General features: G+C 39.3%; 1 protein-coding gene across 1 annotated transcript in view; it reads right to left on the bottom strand.

Annotated features, from left to right (window-relative positions):
• The window catches only part of OSBPL10 (oxysterol binding protein like 10), a 112,965-nt gene that overhangs the window by 9,954 nt on the left and 86,188 nt on the right, over positions 1-16,823 (bottom strand). The window contains 2 exon segments of the mRNA XM_039549858.1: positions 5,751-6,234; positions 12,744-12,890. Of these exon segments, the coding sequence (XP_039405792.1) occupies positions 5,751-6,234; positions 12,744-12,890 (631 nt within the window).

Raw genomic sequence — 16,823 nt, 5'->3', positions numbered from 1 at the left:
TTACACTGAGATTCAACATTTGTAACAGGTACCCCAATTTGAACTAACACCCTACCCTGCCAAGTGTCAATCTTGAGAAATTAAAAAACAATTAACTGAAAGCTAACAGTTACTTTACAATGTGTAATTTTAACATCTGCTTGAAAGTATCATTACATTGCAACTGATCTTTAAAAACAACTGCTGGAAAACACGCAGGCCATTTTTCTTCCCTTGCTTCCCTACTGTAAGGGATGATCCATATTTAGTTTGAAAATGGCTATAAGTAAATACCCATGAAAAGTTGTAGAATATTTTCCCATTTTAGTTTTTTCCTCTCACATCAAAGCATTCTTTCAAAAACTCCCAATTCCTTTAAAAAAAAAAAATCTAAAGTATTTATAGGCAACAATTACATATGGAAGAATGCACCAGACCAGTACTCCGGGAGGAACAGTGGATTTAGTAATCTAGTTTATTAGAAAAAAAGCTACACAGAAGGGTGAATTTTTTATAAACAAGTTCAAAATATTGAAATTCCTCCTTGAAATGTCCTCAACACCATTTACTCCTCCTTTTTACTACAGCAATGTATTCAGAGTCACACCCCATCCATGACTCCTCAGCCTGCATTAAAGGAAGCGACGGTCCTGGCATATCATTTTCCCAGTTTGACTCTTACGTGTCCCTCACTGATGCTGCAGCTTTGTGAATTGATTTCCCAGTAATACATATTGACAAAAAACCCCAGAGGAGGCTCTGGATCAATAAGCTGCAGGAGAGACATGTGGGATTTAATGCTTCCCACTGCCTGCATGGAGATCAATCTGAACAGCAAATGGCACATGGGACACACGGGGCCTAGGGCAGTTTCCTTGTTTAAGAAGCTCTTCACCCTGTCTGTGTTACTCCTAACACAGACAGAGGAGTAAGTTATGTGTGGGATGAGCCCCACACAGGTGTTGTGCATCACCAACTGCCCAGATCCCCACAGGAAAACAGGAGATGCCAGAACCGGGCTCTTAATATCTCAAACCTTCCAGCCAGCTGTGTTGCACTGCTCATTTTTCAAAGACTGGAGCCATTTGCTAAATTAAGTAATGAGTGCCATGCTACAGGAAAACTGTTCTAAAAACACTGGGCTAAAAAATATTAACACAAAAATGAGTACTTAGGGAAATATTTAGGTAGCTCTAATTGCATGGAGCAATCAAGCTTTGGGACTGGTAAATTGAAAAGTCACTAATTTCTCAGTACTAGAAATTATAGACCTGTGTACCTGTACATCTGTTAATACCTACACATACATGTATTCTAACAGAAGGAAAAAAAAAGAGAGGACAAAAACATTCATTGCTTTCTTTTAAACTTACCCTAGAAAGAGCACTGAACCTTTTACCCACCTATCAAATCCCTTCAAGTTGATTTTCAATTTAGAAAAATAATTTTTGGAAGCCTACACCTCACTACTTTTTAAAACATTTAAAATAGCAGAAGTGAAAACACCAGACATAACTAGCCACTTGACAATACAGAGCAATCCATTTAAATGTACTTTATGCTCTCTACAAAATTAACCCATAAATCAAAGATGACACTTTCTGTTAGATTTTGCTGCTCTGGACCAAAATCCAAGAGCAGAAAAGGAACAGGCACAGCTGACACTGAGGTGTCCTCACCACAGCATCCTTACCCTATAACCAGTATCCATTTGAAGATTCTATGGACCACATAAAAAAACATTAAATATTTACACTGGCTTTCCCATCCTTTGAAAATTTAAATCTTAATGTGATCCTATTCATTACATCCTCATTTCCCCCCTCACTCTTTCATTAGTACATAATTAACATTTACCAGAATTAGGGGCTGCATATGAAACATAAGTTCTTTTATGCAAAATACTCTTTTCTGTTCAGGGTGGCTTTCTCAAGAGGAAACTCAGTGCTGACTATTCTGAAGAATGGGGGTTTCGTTATACAGCAAAGAAAAAGTTGCAGCATTTCATCAGCAAGCCAGATTTAGACCCCTCATAACCAGAGATAAAGAAAGGCTAGCACATAAAACAGCTCCTCACATGGATTCCCAGCAGTGCTCTCCCATTTGTTCTGCATCTCTGCAACTGATTCTTACTTGGAATCAACAAACAAAAACCACCAACAGAAAAAAAAAAATCTTAGTCACTTTGAGGTGCAACATACACAAAAAGTTACACCGAGATACTGAGCTGTACCCTTTGTGTGCCAAGACCATACCATCCTTAAATCCCCTAATTCTTTAAATTCCTTTATAAGCCTTTGTACTTCCATGACATTCTACGTCAGCTTCTAATAAAAAGCAACATGCTCTATATATCTTAGGACTTTCTATAAAAATATGATTCAAAGCCCCCACAGACACATTACCATTACCATATTCCTTACACACCATAGCTCCAAAAATTCAGTACTACTTTATTTCTGCAAATAGCCAACTGCAGTAGAAAAAGCTTCACTGAACTGTTGGAAGGACACACACAGAATTGCTCAGTAGAGAGCCATGTTTCAAAATGCACCACAGCTGCTTGTATTCAACATTAGGCCACAATGAAGTTTCTGGTCATCATCACAGAATCATCACAGAATGGCCTGTGTTGGAAGGGACCTTAAAAATCATCTTGTTCCAAACCCTCTGCTGTGGGCAGGGACACTTTTCACTACACCAGGTTGCTCAGAGCCCCATCCGACCTGGCCTTGAAAACTTCCAGGGATGGGGCATCGGCAGCTTCTCTGGGCAACCAGGTCAAACAGAGCTGTTCTGATGTATCTGACTAGAACAAGATGGTCACTCACTGCCACTAAATTATCAAAATCATTAATTACAGTTCTCTGATGCTCTGTTTGGAAGGATTCTTCTTCCCTCTTGTATATTGATTAGTACTGATTTAATCTGTAGTATAATGAAACTAATATTGAACCAACACCACGATTATTTAACACAAGTCTCCAAATGGACACAGGTATATCAGAGGTATCAAGGAAACTGTCTTTCAAGTAACATGATGCCACACTTAAACTCCTTACTGATCTTACAAAAAGTCAAAGGCCTCCACATGTATGTAATTTAACTCCAGCAACAGGCAAGAAAGGACTGAATGCTCATAATAAGGGGAAATTTAGCAAAAAAAAAAAATGAGAAAGGGACAAGACAAAATCCCAACAACAGCACGTGATTACTCTGGTCATACAATGCACAGTAGCAAAAAAACCCCACAACAATCAAAACCCAGAGATTTTGATGATCTATGAGATGTTACTTTGTCCCTCATCAAAAGCAGGATCAGTGATACTTCATTCCCAAGAAACTCACTCTTAACAGTTTAAAATAAGATTATACAACCTTACTAGCCAACCTTGGTGTGTGAAAGTTTCTACAAGGAGCTAACTTTAGTTTCTACCTACCTAAAGCAGCTTCAAATGCCTTCTGACTAACAGCTCCTTTCCACAGCCTAACTCACTAACTTTGCCAGACTAACTCACCCCCTATGAAATGTTGCAACTCCAAAATGTCCCTAAACACAAGGAAAAAATCCCCAAATTGTATTTCACACTAAAAAATTATTAGGCCCTGCATTACTAGGCATGTAAATACAGACTTAAGTTTCCCACACTTAGTCCATCCGCTCCTTTTTTTCAGTTCAGCAATCAATTCCCTGGTACTCACGCTCATCTCAATCTACTACAGAATTTATACTTCTGCAGCACGTAAGAAAGAAGCATCTGCAGTAGATTCTAATTTTTCCACAGTTTGACAAATCCACACACCATCTTAATCAGGAAGACTTCCCTGGACCTAAAATAAATAAACAAAGAAATTAAAGAAAGTGCAGTTTCAAGTGGAAGAACTGCACTGCAAAGCCAGCATTTTAAACTGAGGCTGTCAGGCTTAGGCTGGCTGTTTTCAGATGATGGAAAAGCCTCAGTGGTACAACTTCTTGCTGCCATTGCCAGTCCTCAACATGCAACAGAAATGCTTGGGCTGCACTGGAATGTCTCCATCACTTCCCAGAAATGCTGTCACCATGAAGGTACCTGCTTTTGCTCTGCTTACATGAACAAAAAGATGAATAGTAACTATGAATTGGTGAACCCAGACCTCCTCCCAGGACGCGCATCATAAGGACAGCAGCAAACCTTGGAATAAAAGAGTTTGCGACTGCAGATGTTCCCCAAAGCCTGCCTCCCCTCCTGGGGTATCTTCAGGAGCATGAAAAAAAGAAAGAGGGAAGAACTTATTCTCACAAGCACACATTAAACAATCCTTGGGGTGAGTAAGCAGTTAATTCTTAGACCCTTTCTCTCTCAAAACCAGGACACATCAGGACTTTGAAGTCTTAAATAATCCCCACAGTAGACACCCCCAATCCCAGGGAACTGTGTGCGCTAGCAGCAAAAGAAAGAAATTTCCCTACTCCTACATAATCATAAGTGACTTTGTGTTTCATTTTATTTCCATTAAATACTTCCCTTCACTGAGCAAAAGAGTACTAGAAATTAACATGTACCAGAAAAATGCAGAATGTTAAGCCAATGACTCAGGCTGGCAGTAGTACAGGCAGGAGACAGACAGAAAGACCAATTTCCCTTCTGACACTCCCTTCCCAACTTCCTCAACTCTGTATTCAAAGCAAAACACCTAAGTCATAGGAAGAAGGAAACAGACGTGCTAAGATAGACTTTATCACAAGGACATCAAAACCAGCAGTAAGGAGGTTTCATATCTCTTCTACTAAAAAGGGAATATGTTGCCATCAGAGAAGGAGCTACTGTAGTCCTTTATGCTGGTCTTTAGTTTTAGATAGTGGAAATAGCAGAAGACACCTGTATTTTTTCACCATAATTATTCTGTTGTTATTAATAAGCAAAACCAAATCACTGCATTTCCCACTCCACTTTTTCACTACCTTAAATATCATAGTATTTAACATAATGGTGACAAAAAGAAGCAAGTTGTCCTCATACTTCTGAGACTACAGTCTAAAAACTAGTTAAGGCAAAACACTAAAATCCATACATAGGATGTTACCCTCAAATGGCCACAGGGAGTTAAATTGCTTTTTCTCACTGCATTAAGTGTCAGTGACAACACTGGTACAGGTGTGTTTATTAGTTCAGATAACCCATTAAGGATTTGTTATGATTCCCCATATTTCTGAACTCAAGTTGAGCCAATGACTTATCACAATGCAGATTGCATATATATGATACATAAAACCAGGATTTATACCTCTATATGTGACTTCATAGAAAGCTTGTGAAAATACACTAAGTTTGCAAACACTATAGAAATCATATTTCTCTGCAGAAACTATGAAAAACAAATGTCAGGCTTATGTAAAAACGCAGTTTTCCTCATTGCTTTGTTCCAGTTGTGAACACCAAATCCCGTATTACTTTAAAAGTGAACAACACAAACAAAAATATTCTCACAGAATATACTATCATTTGTCATTTGTTATTGTAATTTAATTATATCTGAGGTCTGGCCATATATATATTAACAGACTCATCAATATAACCACACATTTATACATGTAATGTGCATTTCACATTCTGTCTGCACAGCAAAAGGTTATACGAACCCTACAGTTTTAATTCCAAACTTCACAAAAGCAAACAGTCATAAGGTTCAAATGAAAGGTCACAGGGAGAGCAAGCAGGGAAACATTTGGATTTCCACTGACACCCAGAAATATTAGCTCAAAAAAAGCAGAATAAAAGCACATTTCTTACCTTCACCTACCATAGAAACACCTATTGACATGCCCATGAACTTGCTTTTGGTCCATACGTGAGCGTTCACACACATTTTCTTCTCTTTGCACTCACAGTAAAAGCAAGATACTGGTGGGTGATGAGACACTTGTTCAGCTACAAACCTCAGCTTGTAGCACGTGGACTGGTCCTGGCCAAGCTCCTTGGCTGAGTCCTTAGAAACCGTGGAGGCACTGTTAGTTCTGAATGCTTTCACTTTATCTTTAGGCACATCCCACGAGCAATGAAACGTTTCACCAATTATAGGGTTATAGGGCTTCTTGGCAACTGCTCCCTTTCGGCCTTCGTGAAAAGCTGTTAGATAATACTCCACAAAGCAGATAATTCTTTCCTCGGGAGTGGCTCCAGCTGCAATTGACAAAAACAGGTCTGGATGGGCCATGAAATTTGCATACATCTCCAGCAGGGATCTTTTCTCCAAAATAAATGTTGGAAGCACTACCTGTATGCAAAGCAGACAAAGGCAGATATGATTTCCCTGTGATCACACTACGGGGGGGGGGGAGGGGGGAGAGAACAGTTAGGACAGCTGTAATTCTGACCCTGCCAAATTTCCAGATAGCATATTTTTCTCCCATGCCACAACAATTTAATTTTCTTTGCAGTGTAAATAATGAGTGAAGGAAAAAGCAGTGGCCTTGATACCCATGCACGCTACTTCCTATGTCATTATGACTTTCAAGAGCAGCTCACAAAAGGATGGGCTGTTCCACTCACATGGAAATCCACCTTTTCCTCTCCTCTCAGTTAACAAACCAGCCATTGTTTTCCTTGTTTACAGGACACAAAAACATACTTTGATATAAACCAATCTACATCAAACATCAACAAACCAAACTAATCGTAACCCTCCAAAATGGGAGTGGCACGCCCTCCCAAACCACTAGAAGATGAGTATTTTATATGAACATACATATCACCAACCTCTTAAGTGGTGGAGAACGGAAGCGGGACATCTATCCCTTCTGTCAAACATCTGTGTTCCATATTTCACTCCTGGGCCCCTGACTACCCCTGTATGGTATACACGGATTAAATTCCTTCCAGCCTCTAACAAACCAACCCAAGGAGATCCAACCATAATCAAATCATAACCAAATCTCAGGTCTATTTCCAAGTATAAAACCATTCCAATGACCCTTCCCAAGAGGCTATAGGCAAGAAAACACTCCCCATTTGCCCTAGAGTGTCATCCCTTGTCATGTCCCGCCCAACTCCCAAGTCAAATCCCATGCCATCCCTAAGATCTCCTGTCTCCCCCAAGCCCACGGCACATCCCCTCAGTTTTAGATGGTACCATGTTACTGTGGTGGGCCTCTGCATGGCTTTGCTTTATTTCACACAAGTTGAAATAAAAACTGCACAAACCATTACTTTCATATCCTGGGACTAGAGAGGCTCCCGTGGGCCCAGAATAAACCTGGGGCTGAGCACGAGGCAGTCTGCCCTGGAGGGAGCCAGCCCCAAGTGATTTGGATAGAGTCTCAAGTGCCTTCTCTAGCAGATGCTGCCAAAGTCACTCACTTCACAGTAACACTTTGTTAGAAGCTTCCAGTGAAACATCCTGAAGGGCACTGCAAGACAAACAGGGCTACAGACCATAATTTCTCTCCCTTCTTTCTCCCTCATGCTCCTCTTTTGTACAGGACTGTCCCAGGGGAGCTCAAAGGTTGCTCTCGCATGACCAAAAGCAACTTCTGGCACACACAAATCTATCTTATGTGACTCCAAGTGGTTCAATGATGCCAGATGCAAACCAACAGCTGTCCTCTATTACAGCAATTCTTCTGCTTTCCTCTTTAATTCTTCATTGCATTTATTTTTTCCCTTTCCCAAAAGCAAGGGTTATTTACAGCAGGCAGGGAGCCACTATGTCACAAACACATTTGCTTTCGCCCTGCTGCCCCAGCTTGCTATTCTAACTGGGACCAAAGCACAGATCAGCCCTTTCGGGTCCTAGGGATAATGAAAAAGAAGCTGTCAAACTTTTATTAATCATTCAACCCTTCTCAAAGAGAACTTGTAAACATGAACAAGAATTCCAGTCACAGCAGCTCAAACAGAGCCTTTCCACAGCAAGTCACGGAACCTCCCTGCAAAAAGAGAGAACTGCTCTGTTTGGTAACTTATCTGCTTGTTTGCTCTCTCCTTCTGTATTTTATATTTACACACACATGGTCCTTTATAGGCTAATCATTTTTACAAGTTTAGATATAAATCAAGCAAAGCTCCATCTGTAATATTCCTCTGACTCTCCTCTCTAAGCCTTGAGGACTCCACATGGTTTCTGCTACCAACCTATTGAGGCCCTGAATGATGGAGGACCTTAATTTTACACAGTGTGTCAGATTATTGAGTGCTAAAGGCAGCCCACAGTCCTTATGGAGGTGTAACAGTGATGGGCTGAGAAGACTGGTTTTCAAAAGTGAAATCAAAAATTTTGGAAGGCAAAGTGGAAAGCCAGTAAATTTTCTTATTGTTAGCTCTTTAAATAATTCCATCTTACTTGCAGCATTCTCATTGTGACCAAATATTCATTATCCAATACAATCTTTAAAAAAATGCAATTCAGCAGTTGAGATCCTCAATTCAGGATCTCATTTTCATATAAATTGTACACTAAAAGATCAGGTTATCAGAGGGGAAAGTGACAGCAGAACATATTCAAAAATCTCTCATAACTTGCCTAGAAATACCAGCAGTGCCGATCGTGATTTCACTGCAGAGACTTGAAAGGGCAAACTCATTTGAATAAACAGCACTCTGCATCTTGTTATGTCCAAGTGCCTGCCTCTAAAGACAGTGACTTTTATTAGCACAAATAGAGGAGAAGAAAACTGCAGACCATACTTCAGATGATGCAGATTTTATGGTACAACACTGAGACTGCTGTGGTTTCATCCCACTGATGTGGTCATAGAGCCTTGGTATCTCCTCCTAGATGTGTGCTTTGCTTACAGCTTCACCAACACTGCCACTAAAGGAGATGTGATGAGTCACTGGACTCTTATTATTGAGTTTCAAGAATCAATTTAAATTCTGAATAAGGCCTGAACTCCAGCTCAAATGATCTTGATTTAAAAGCCCAACTAAGCTGGAAACTACACCCTTAATTGTGGCAGGAAAGGATCCATTCAGCAACTGAATTGCTTCCACACAAGGAAGCAGAACTATGAAATAAAAATACTTGAGTTTTAAAGCTTACACAACTGCAGTATTAAAAAATATGCCTACAAAACACTGCCTTTTACTAAATAATCTCATAGCCTCAAAGTTTCAATATGCAACACCACCACACACTAACACAGCAAAAACAAAACCAACCAAAAAAAACAAAAACAAAAACAAAAACAAAAAAAAATACAATCAATTTTTTTTTTTTAATTTGCCTTATCTTGATTTCTGCAGAAATAAGAAAAATAGAAATAAACAAATTTGGAAGTGTACAGCATTCTTCTTGCCAGCACTGGGCTGTCATGCACTTGTGCTAGCACTCTAGCTTTTAAAGGAATGAGGTTTTCAACTCTTCTGCAGCCAGACAGAACGAAGTGTCCAGAAAAATACACTTAGGACCTATGTTCTTTATACTGGCTTTGGACAGGACTATGAATATTTTTTTAATTGCATAAGGAGTCAAAACTGACTAATTATTTCCTCTGAGACAATGCCAGTGTGACAACCAATTGGACAAAAGAAACTGTCTAGAATAAATACCAAGTTGCTGGATTTTGAAGCAAAAGACCTCCTGACTGCATTCTAAAATGCTAGAATAATCTATTCTTATTCTTTCTCAGGCTTCAGATGAAAAGAAAGCAGTTTAAGGGGCATTCTTCCATTTTCGTGGAGGTTAAAAAGACAATACTGGTTCAAAACTTGATTATAACCTCCTAAGTTTGAATTCACTTAATTAGATCTGAATGCAACTGAGAAAAATGAGCACGACTCCTTAAGAACAGAGATCTTTATCCCCACTACTACGTACTGTGAGGAAAAACATGGGTGTCAGCACCATTCCCTACTTTTTTCAGAAATCCAACCAAGGTACCTCATGCTGAGATACCCTTCTCTCCGAGGTGTAAAAGCTTTCTTTTCACTGTCATAGGTGTCATTGTGGAAATAAAACAAGCTATTTTCATGCTACTTATATTTTTAAATTACAAGGTAAAAGTATATTGGCAAGCAAAGTAAAAACTTATGGCATCGTAAACACACCACAATGTTAATTTACAACAGGCTGACATTCTGCAGAATTACTGGCAGCCCTTTTACACAGAATGGCAACCCTTTATTTTTAGCACATATTAAAACTGTGTAAGGAAGGTGAGGGATTGCATGGGAGTGATCACCCATCTGTACAAACTGCTAGCATTAACTGCAATCCATTAAATGCCAATTGCCAGCAAAGGCTGTCAGTGGGTTTTGGCACTATTTTTTTTAAAAGTCTGAAGAACAACCAACTTAGAAATTTGGTTTTTTCTCCAGCAATTCTAGTTTTAAATGAGGTTGAAAGTCGTATCCCAGCCTGAAGTATCAGTTCTGTACCACATTCTACTGCTGTGAACTGCTCCCCACCCAACTCTCTCTAGCAGCTGTTGAAGCCTATTTGGCCACCATAGAGTCTGCCCTGTTCTAGCAAATCCCCACACAGATTTGATACTTCACTGCAGGTATCCTCCTTCGCAGTAATTTTTACTAACTCCTCACTAAAAGGCACAGCAGTAGGACACATTCCAGAAGTGAAGCACCTCCACGACATTAAATGCGGCTATCTTCACTGTGGGAAACTGCTGTCAGCACAGCATGGCTGACATAAGGAAAGGCCATGGCTAACATAAGGAAAAGATGCTGTTTCCTCTGATATGGAATGTGAAGGTAATGCTCATGCATCCAGAACCCAAAGCCACCAAGGGCTCAGAAAAAGCTGTTTGTTCATGTGAGTATCATGCAGCAATCCGTGGCTCATGGTTCAGGCACAGGAAAATGGAAACACGTAAAAACATCCTCTCATATCAGCAACTACTGTGCCACTTCCAGCAGAAGGTGATGAGCATCAAAGGTGCTCCAAAACCTGACTTTCAGAGGAATAATGAAAAATGGGAAGAAGTGCAGCCAACAAACCCAGATTTACCGTCACATGTCAATGGCCCTAAGGGCCTCATGTCAGTAAGCAAAGTTGATAAAAAAAGCAGCCAGCTGTCCTGTATTTTTTTTTTTAATCCTCAAAATGGGCAGAAAAGTGATGTGCACATGTGGCATGTCTCATTAATACTTATCATATGTGTATTCATGCATCACACAGACTGCGGACAGATCTAACTGTGCCATATGCCTGTTTCTCTTCTCATTTCAACGTTTACCATTATCTTTAGAAACTGTGCTCTAAGAACACTACGTAAGAAACAGGATATCATGTATGTATTAACCTTCATATTTTTCTTGTACACTTCTCTTATTCACAGGAATTTCTCTTATTCACATTAACTGTGTGTCTCTAGGTTTTGCCTACTCCACCGTGACAAAAAGCTGACAGTGGAGATCAGGAAAGAAAAATCTTGTTCTTTTCCAAACACAAAATGTTTTGAAGACACAAGAACCATGGATAAGAAATCTTAGTCTAGTTTGAACATTATAGACTCAAACAGCCTTAGAAAACCAACATAGAAAAGAGGAAGACTTAAGAAAAAGCAAGAATGTAAGAAAAACAGAACCAAAACTGAACTGTATATAACCCCAGACATACTAAAAAGTGTCAGGTATAAATTATTCAAAATGAAATGATGAAACTTTTGTTCTATTTAGAATAAAACATTAATTTCTGTGCAGCTACTCAGCAACAGAACACAGGATTGCTCAGTCTTAAAAATGTAATTATTTTAAAACTCTGTCAATTGTTCCAGAGGCAGCAGAAAAAACTATATTGAGAAAACCTTATTTTGTAAGAAAGTTACAGCTCTTGATTAATATGTAAGACCAAAAGAGAAGCAGATAAACTCCTCAGAATATCAAAATGCCCATGAGAACAACTTCCTGCAAAGCTACTTCATGTGGCAGAGAAATTCTCTGGTCCTCCCAAACTTTGTATTATTTGTGGAGAGTGTCAGAATGAGCTCTTATTTGTGAAAAGTGGATTACAGGGGTTTTATTTGGGGGATTTTTAACTAGAAAACCATTGCAGAAGGAAAGGATATTCCGTATATTAACAAAAATCTGCTTGATTATTTATTAAACCCCATGACAAGGTTTCTGGAATACAGACTATTCAAAAAGAAGCATTCCCTGTTTCCTTAACATCCACCTCATTTCCAAAACTCTATGGACTTATGGGAAAATTTCTCAGACACTGTAACTTCTTTGCTCATATCAGTTTGGATAAGCTTGTGACAATACTGGTTCTAGGACTGGAAGAATGCACAGGTTAAACTGGTGAGCTGCTCAACACAGACAAGAACTGATTCACTGAAGACTGTAATTTCTTTACCATCATGGGTTATTTTTTTGAAGCTGACATGCGATTAAACTGAATCCAATCCACAAAGCAGTAATGTGAACATGTATGTCCTTCATCCATACAATTGCCATTATTGTTCCTCACACCCCCAGAGCACCATGAGATACTTGTGGGTTACATACACAACATATGGTTACTTTGAAAGATTTGCAAAAAAATAAGCAAGAGTTTCAGAGGATTTTTCTTCTTTTTTCTTCCCCTCCCCCTCCATCTCTAAAATATCTAATGTGGTCACTTCACGTGAAAGCCTGCCTAGCAAGAGACAGCAGTCCACAGCTCTCTGGGACCCCACTTCTATAAAGAGGAAAACTTCCCTGTCCACAGGGACAAAATGCACTCACAAGAACCAGATGTGCGCGCACACACACACACACACACACACAGAGAAATATGAGAAGAAGAAACACTAATGAGCAAATATAAAAGAGATACAGTGTTCATACCCTGGTAAGGTCCATGCCAAGTTTGAGCTGAGAGATGAGATGGAGAATTACACTACGTTGATCATCCATGACTCCTAAATCCTCCTCTTCATTATCTTCAGTATCTGTCATTTCATCTTCAACTAGGATCAACTCAGAAGCTGAATGCTGAAATGAAAAGAAACGTCACCATCTGGACAAAAATATAAAGAACAGGAATTTTTCCCCCAGTGTATATGTTTAAAAATGGAGCTGTCTCAATGGAACTGAAGACAGCCTCTGTTAAAATCAAGAAAAGATACAAATTCAAAATAAATAAAAAATGCAGTGATGGGTTCATAAAGCATTTTGATCCTTTTCTCAGAATGAGAGTACTGAGTATGAGATGCTAATTTACACATTCTCTTCTCATATTTATATTGCAGTGATGCCTGATAAAACTCACAGCATATTTAAGTAGTAAGTCATCTTTTCATTAAATAGAAGTACACAGTTGAGAAGGAGTCTTCAAGTTTGCTCCACAAATCTCTCCAGCAAATATTCATGTCGTACATAGATGCTGCATGACCCGATTTCACACAATTTTTTTTCCTTTCTCTATCCAATTTCAAAGTCAGATAGTTTGGAAAGTCAAGATATTAACTAAAGAAGATAAAAAGACAACTATAATTAAAGAACACACCTCTGCAAAAAACCCAAAGACATTAGATTTTGGGAAATAGACCCAAGCCATAACTCTTTATGACTATTGCAACACTTCACCACCTCACAGCACAATGCCAGTGCTGCTGAGTTTCCAAAAATACAAGCTGAATATCAATAGACAGGCACCATGCCAGTCCCTTCAAGAGGAACTTTACAGCAAAAAGGATAATGACTTGTGATATTTTATTTTTCCTCAGGGTTTAGAGTGTATTACTAACAATAATCCAAACAGGTGGTAGTTACTTTGTTCAATCCATTGAAACTACTCTGCAAGCCTTCCAGATATGTATTCAAGTAAGCTTTTTGTACTTCAAGGGAAAAAAAATTGGGTTATGTAGATGAAAAATTACAGCCCAGCATGTCATTATTGCCCAAAGATTCCGTGCTGTAAATGAGACAACACTCCCTGCAAAAGTTAGCATGCTTTCATGTTAAATTGTATTTCTGCAGAAACAGCTAGTTCATTACATAAAACAAGAAATTCTTCATCTCACTGTGGAAGCCTACGCAACTGAAAAGTTTCACTAAAACCAGCTGATATCCAGAATTAGGTTTCAAAGGAGTATTTCTGCATGATCACATTAGAGACCCCTCAGGTGAACTGCAGAAAGGGGAGTTTCTTTGAAATTCAGTTACTACAGAGGTTTCCAAGGTTTGAATAAAGTACTTTCTCTTTTTTTCTTAAATTACATAGATGTTTAGGTCGCTATTCCTAAAAGAATAGCTATTTGGTGAAACCCAAGGACATCGGCAAGACACTTTACAGTTGCTTTATTTAGAAAGTAGAATATGTAGATTACATAAAACAGGATCTGGTGAGCTGTAACCTCAACAGCTTGGAGCTTTTCAAAAGGACAAAACCACACTTTCTTCTTCCCACTCCCTCAGAAAATAAAAGGAGAGAACGATAAGCCCTTTTCTCCTAAAATGCACAGCATTATTATCCAACCAACGCCTCACTGACAAGTTCAATTAACATAAACCCTGACAACCTCACACAAAATTATCAGTCGGGGAGGCATAAAGCACCGAAGCCCAGCTCAGTTGTACAGGCTACGATTCTTTGGAGGGAGCACAGAAAGAGCAGTATCAGAACTTACAGGAGATGCTTCCACAGGAGGCTTCCCTTTGATCCAGCTTGACCTCATTGAGAGCACTGAGCTACAGAATCTGCTGCTTCTGTTACTGCCATGAACCGAGCTTGCGGCAAACAAGCTCCAGCAGGAATTAAGAGCGCTACAAAAAAAGCAAGGGAACCTCCCCTCCTCACTCCCACCCCCTCTTTTTTTTTTTCTTTTTTTTTTTTCTTTTTTTTTTTTTTTTGGCTATCTGAGGGTTTGGAGAGTGTGCACCGGATGGCAATCTGCTCCTTGCATTTCCAGTCACATGGCATTGAGATCAGTGAGCTTAACTGCACGCAGCTCCAACTGGGAAATGGTGCTGCTGTTCCCAGAGGACATCCTGATCGGCGCTTCTCCAGGAGGGAGGGGAAGGGGCACAAATGTGTGTGAGTGTGCACAAGCATGAGACAGAGAGAGGACAGAAAGAGAACATGCTAGCAGGTAACACCCTTTTACGTGAACATATAACAGCTGCATAGCCTTAAGTTGTTAACAGCATCAGAAAACAAATTACCCATTACCAGTCTGCAGACTAAATCATATACTAAGAATTTTCTTTTCTCCCAAAGATTGCATGTTCACCCAGGGCCATAAAATCCTTTCTTTCTTGATGAAATAGGTTTTCCTTGCCTCTTAATTGTTACGAACAAAATAGCAACCAACTCAGAATATTCCGTGAAACTGCCTCTCTGCTACCCTACAAAACATCCACGGTCAGAGCAAGCCACCCAATGGACACTTTGGGTGCTCAGGAAAGCAGCATTTGCATTGCTGTAAATGAAAGCCTTTCTGCTCATCAGGGAGGATGAGTACAATGTAACATTAGAATTACTAGTGTTTAGTAAGCACACTGCGCAGACTAAAATTTTAATTAACTTAACTATCCCTATTCTAAGGACTTGTGCAAGGTCACAAAAAAAAACGCAACTCTGCTATTACAGTCATCAACATACTAGTGACCTTCAGTGAATGACATACAGACAACCGCTCTCTTCTCACTTTCCAAGGAAAAGAATTTAAGGAAGCAGTTTAGAATTTTTGTTACAGGAACTGAAGAGCAGTCATCTTCAGCAAGCAATATCCTTTCTGTATTTCCCTCTCTCCTCATTAGCTGTTCTAGGTAACTATTAAATAGGTTTTTAGGAGCACATAAACTAACTAACACATAGTTCTGTAACTAACCCTATATTTCTTTAACTAACACATATTTCTTTAACCAACATGTAAGCACCACATGGTGTGAGTGGACACGCAGTCACAAAATACAAAGTTAGTGTATCTTTAAAGTGTCATAGAAGTCCAGCCATTCTTTAATTCTTTTTCTTTCCACGAAAATAGCATGCAGTTTAGTAGTATCCAATGTGTAAGCATTCAGCAGAATGCAAAGGATTATGTTGAGTGATTATCCTTTAACGGCAGATTTTCTGCACTACCAGACACAAGACTTTTTTTTTTTATCTCCTCCTGTAAAATGTAACTGCAAAACTGGCCTAGGAAAGCAGTGACCTGCTCCACTCCTGTGTGGTCAGAGTATAATGTGAAAGCTATTGAGCTGTGCACTGCCCAGCCTGGGAACAAATACAGCTGTGCACAGCACAGCCTGGCTTAGGTGCCGACCCTGAGAAATCCAATACTGAACCAGTTACAAACAACCACAAAAAAGGGGCGTATATTTAGAATCACTTTAATCAAAATCAGTTTCCAATACTGGGCTGAAGCACCAGCATTTTTCAGAAAAATCTGAAGAGAAAATAAAATATAATTTCTAAAAATCCCACAAAGAGATGCACTTCAAAGTTGAAATGCCAAAGACATGAAAATACACACTGGCAGAGAGCTATTTTAAACAGGTCACCTCATTAGAACTGGGATCGATTAATTTAGAGAGGTCATCTGCTGGGATACAAAACAGATGTTCTAGTCAGCAGTCTCCACCAGAAAACATGCTGATTCTTTTTTAACAGATGAAACCTGTAAAGGTAAGAAATTGTTTCTGAAGGAAACATTCCGCATTTTAAAAAAATGCCTTTAGGAAAAAGACACTTTGACCAGCCTGGGATAGAATCACAGAGTCAAAAGCTACACTTCTGTGAAAGGGCAAATGTGCCTCCATCCTTCTAAAGCTTCTTCCACAAGTTAATTTTTCAAATTAACTGCTGTGCTGGAAATTAACTGTTAGGTAATTAATACAGATACACAGCTCAGAGCTTCATTTTCCAACATATTTCACAAACCATTTCATGCAACAACGCTGTCAAGAATCACCTGGGTCTCA

The sequence above is a fragment of the Corvus cornix genome, chromosome 2, assembly GCF_000738735.6.
Source record: "Corvus cornix cornix isolate S_Up_H32 chromosome 2, ASM73873v5, whole genome shotgun sequence".
In the NCBI taxonomy this organism is placed as follows: Eukaryota; Metazoa; Chordata; class Aves; order Passeriformes; family Corvidae; genus Corvus; species Corvus cornix.
The sequence above is the reverse complement of the archived record's forward strand: the minus strand, read 5'-3'. Positions and strand labels throughout refer to the sequence as shown.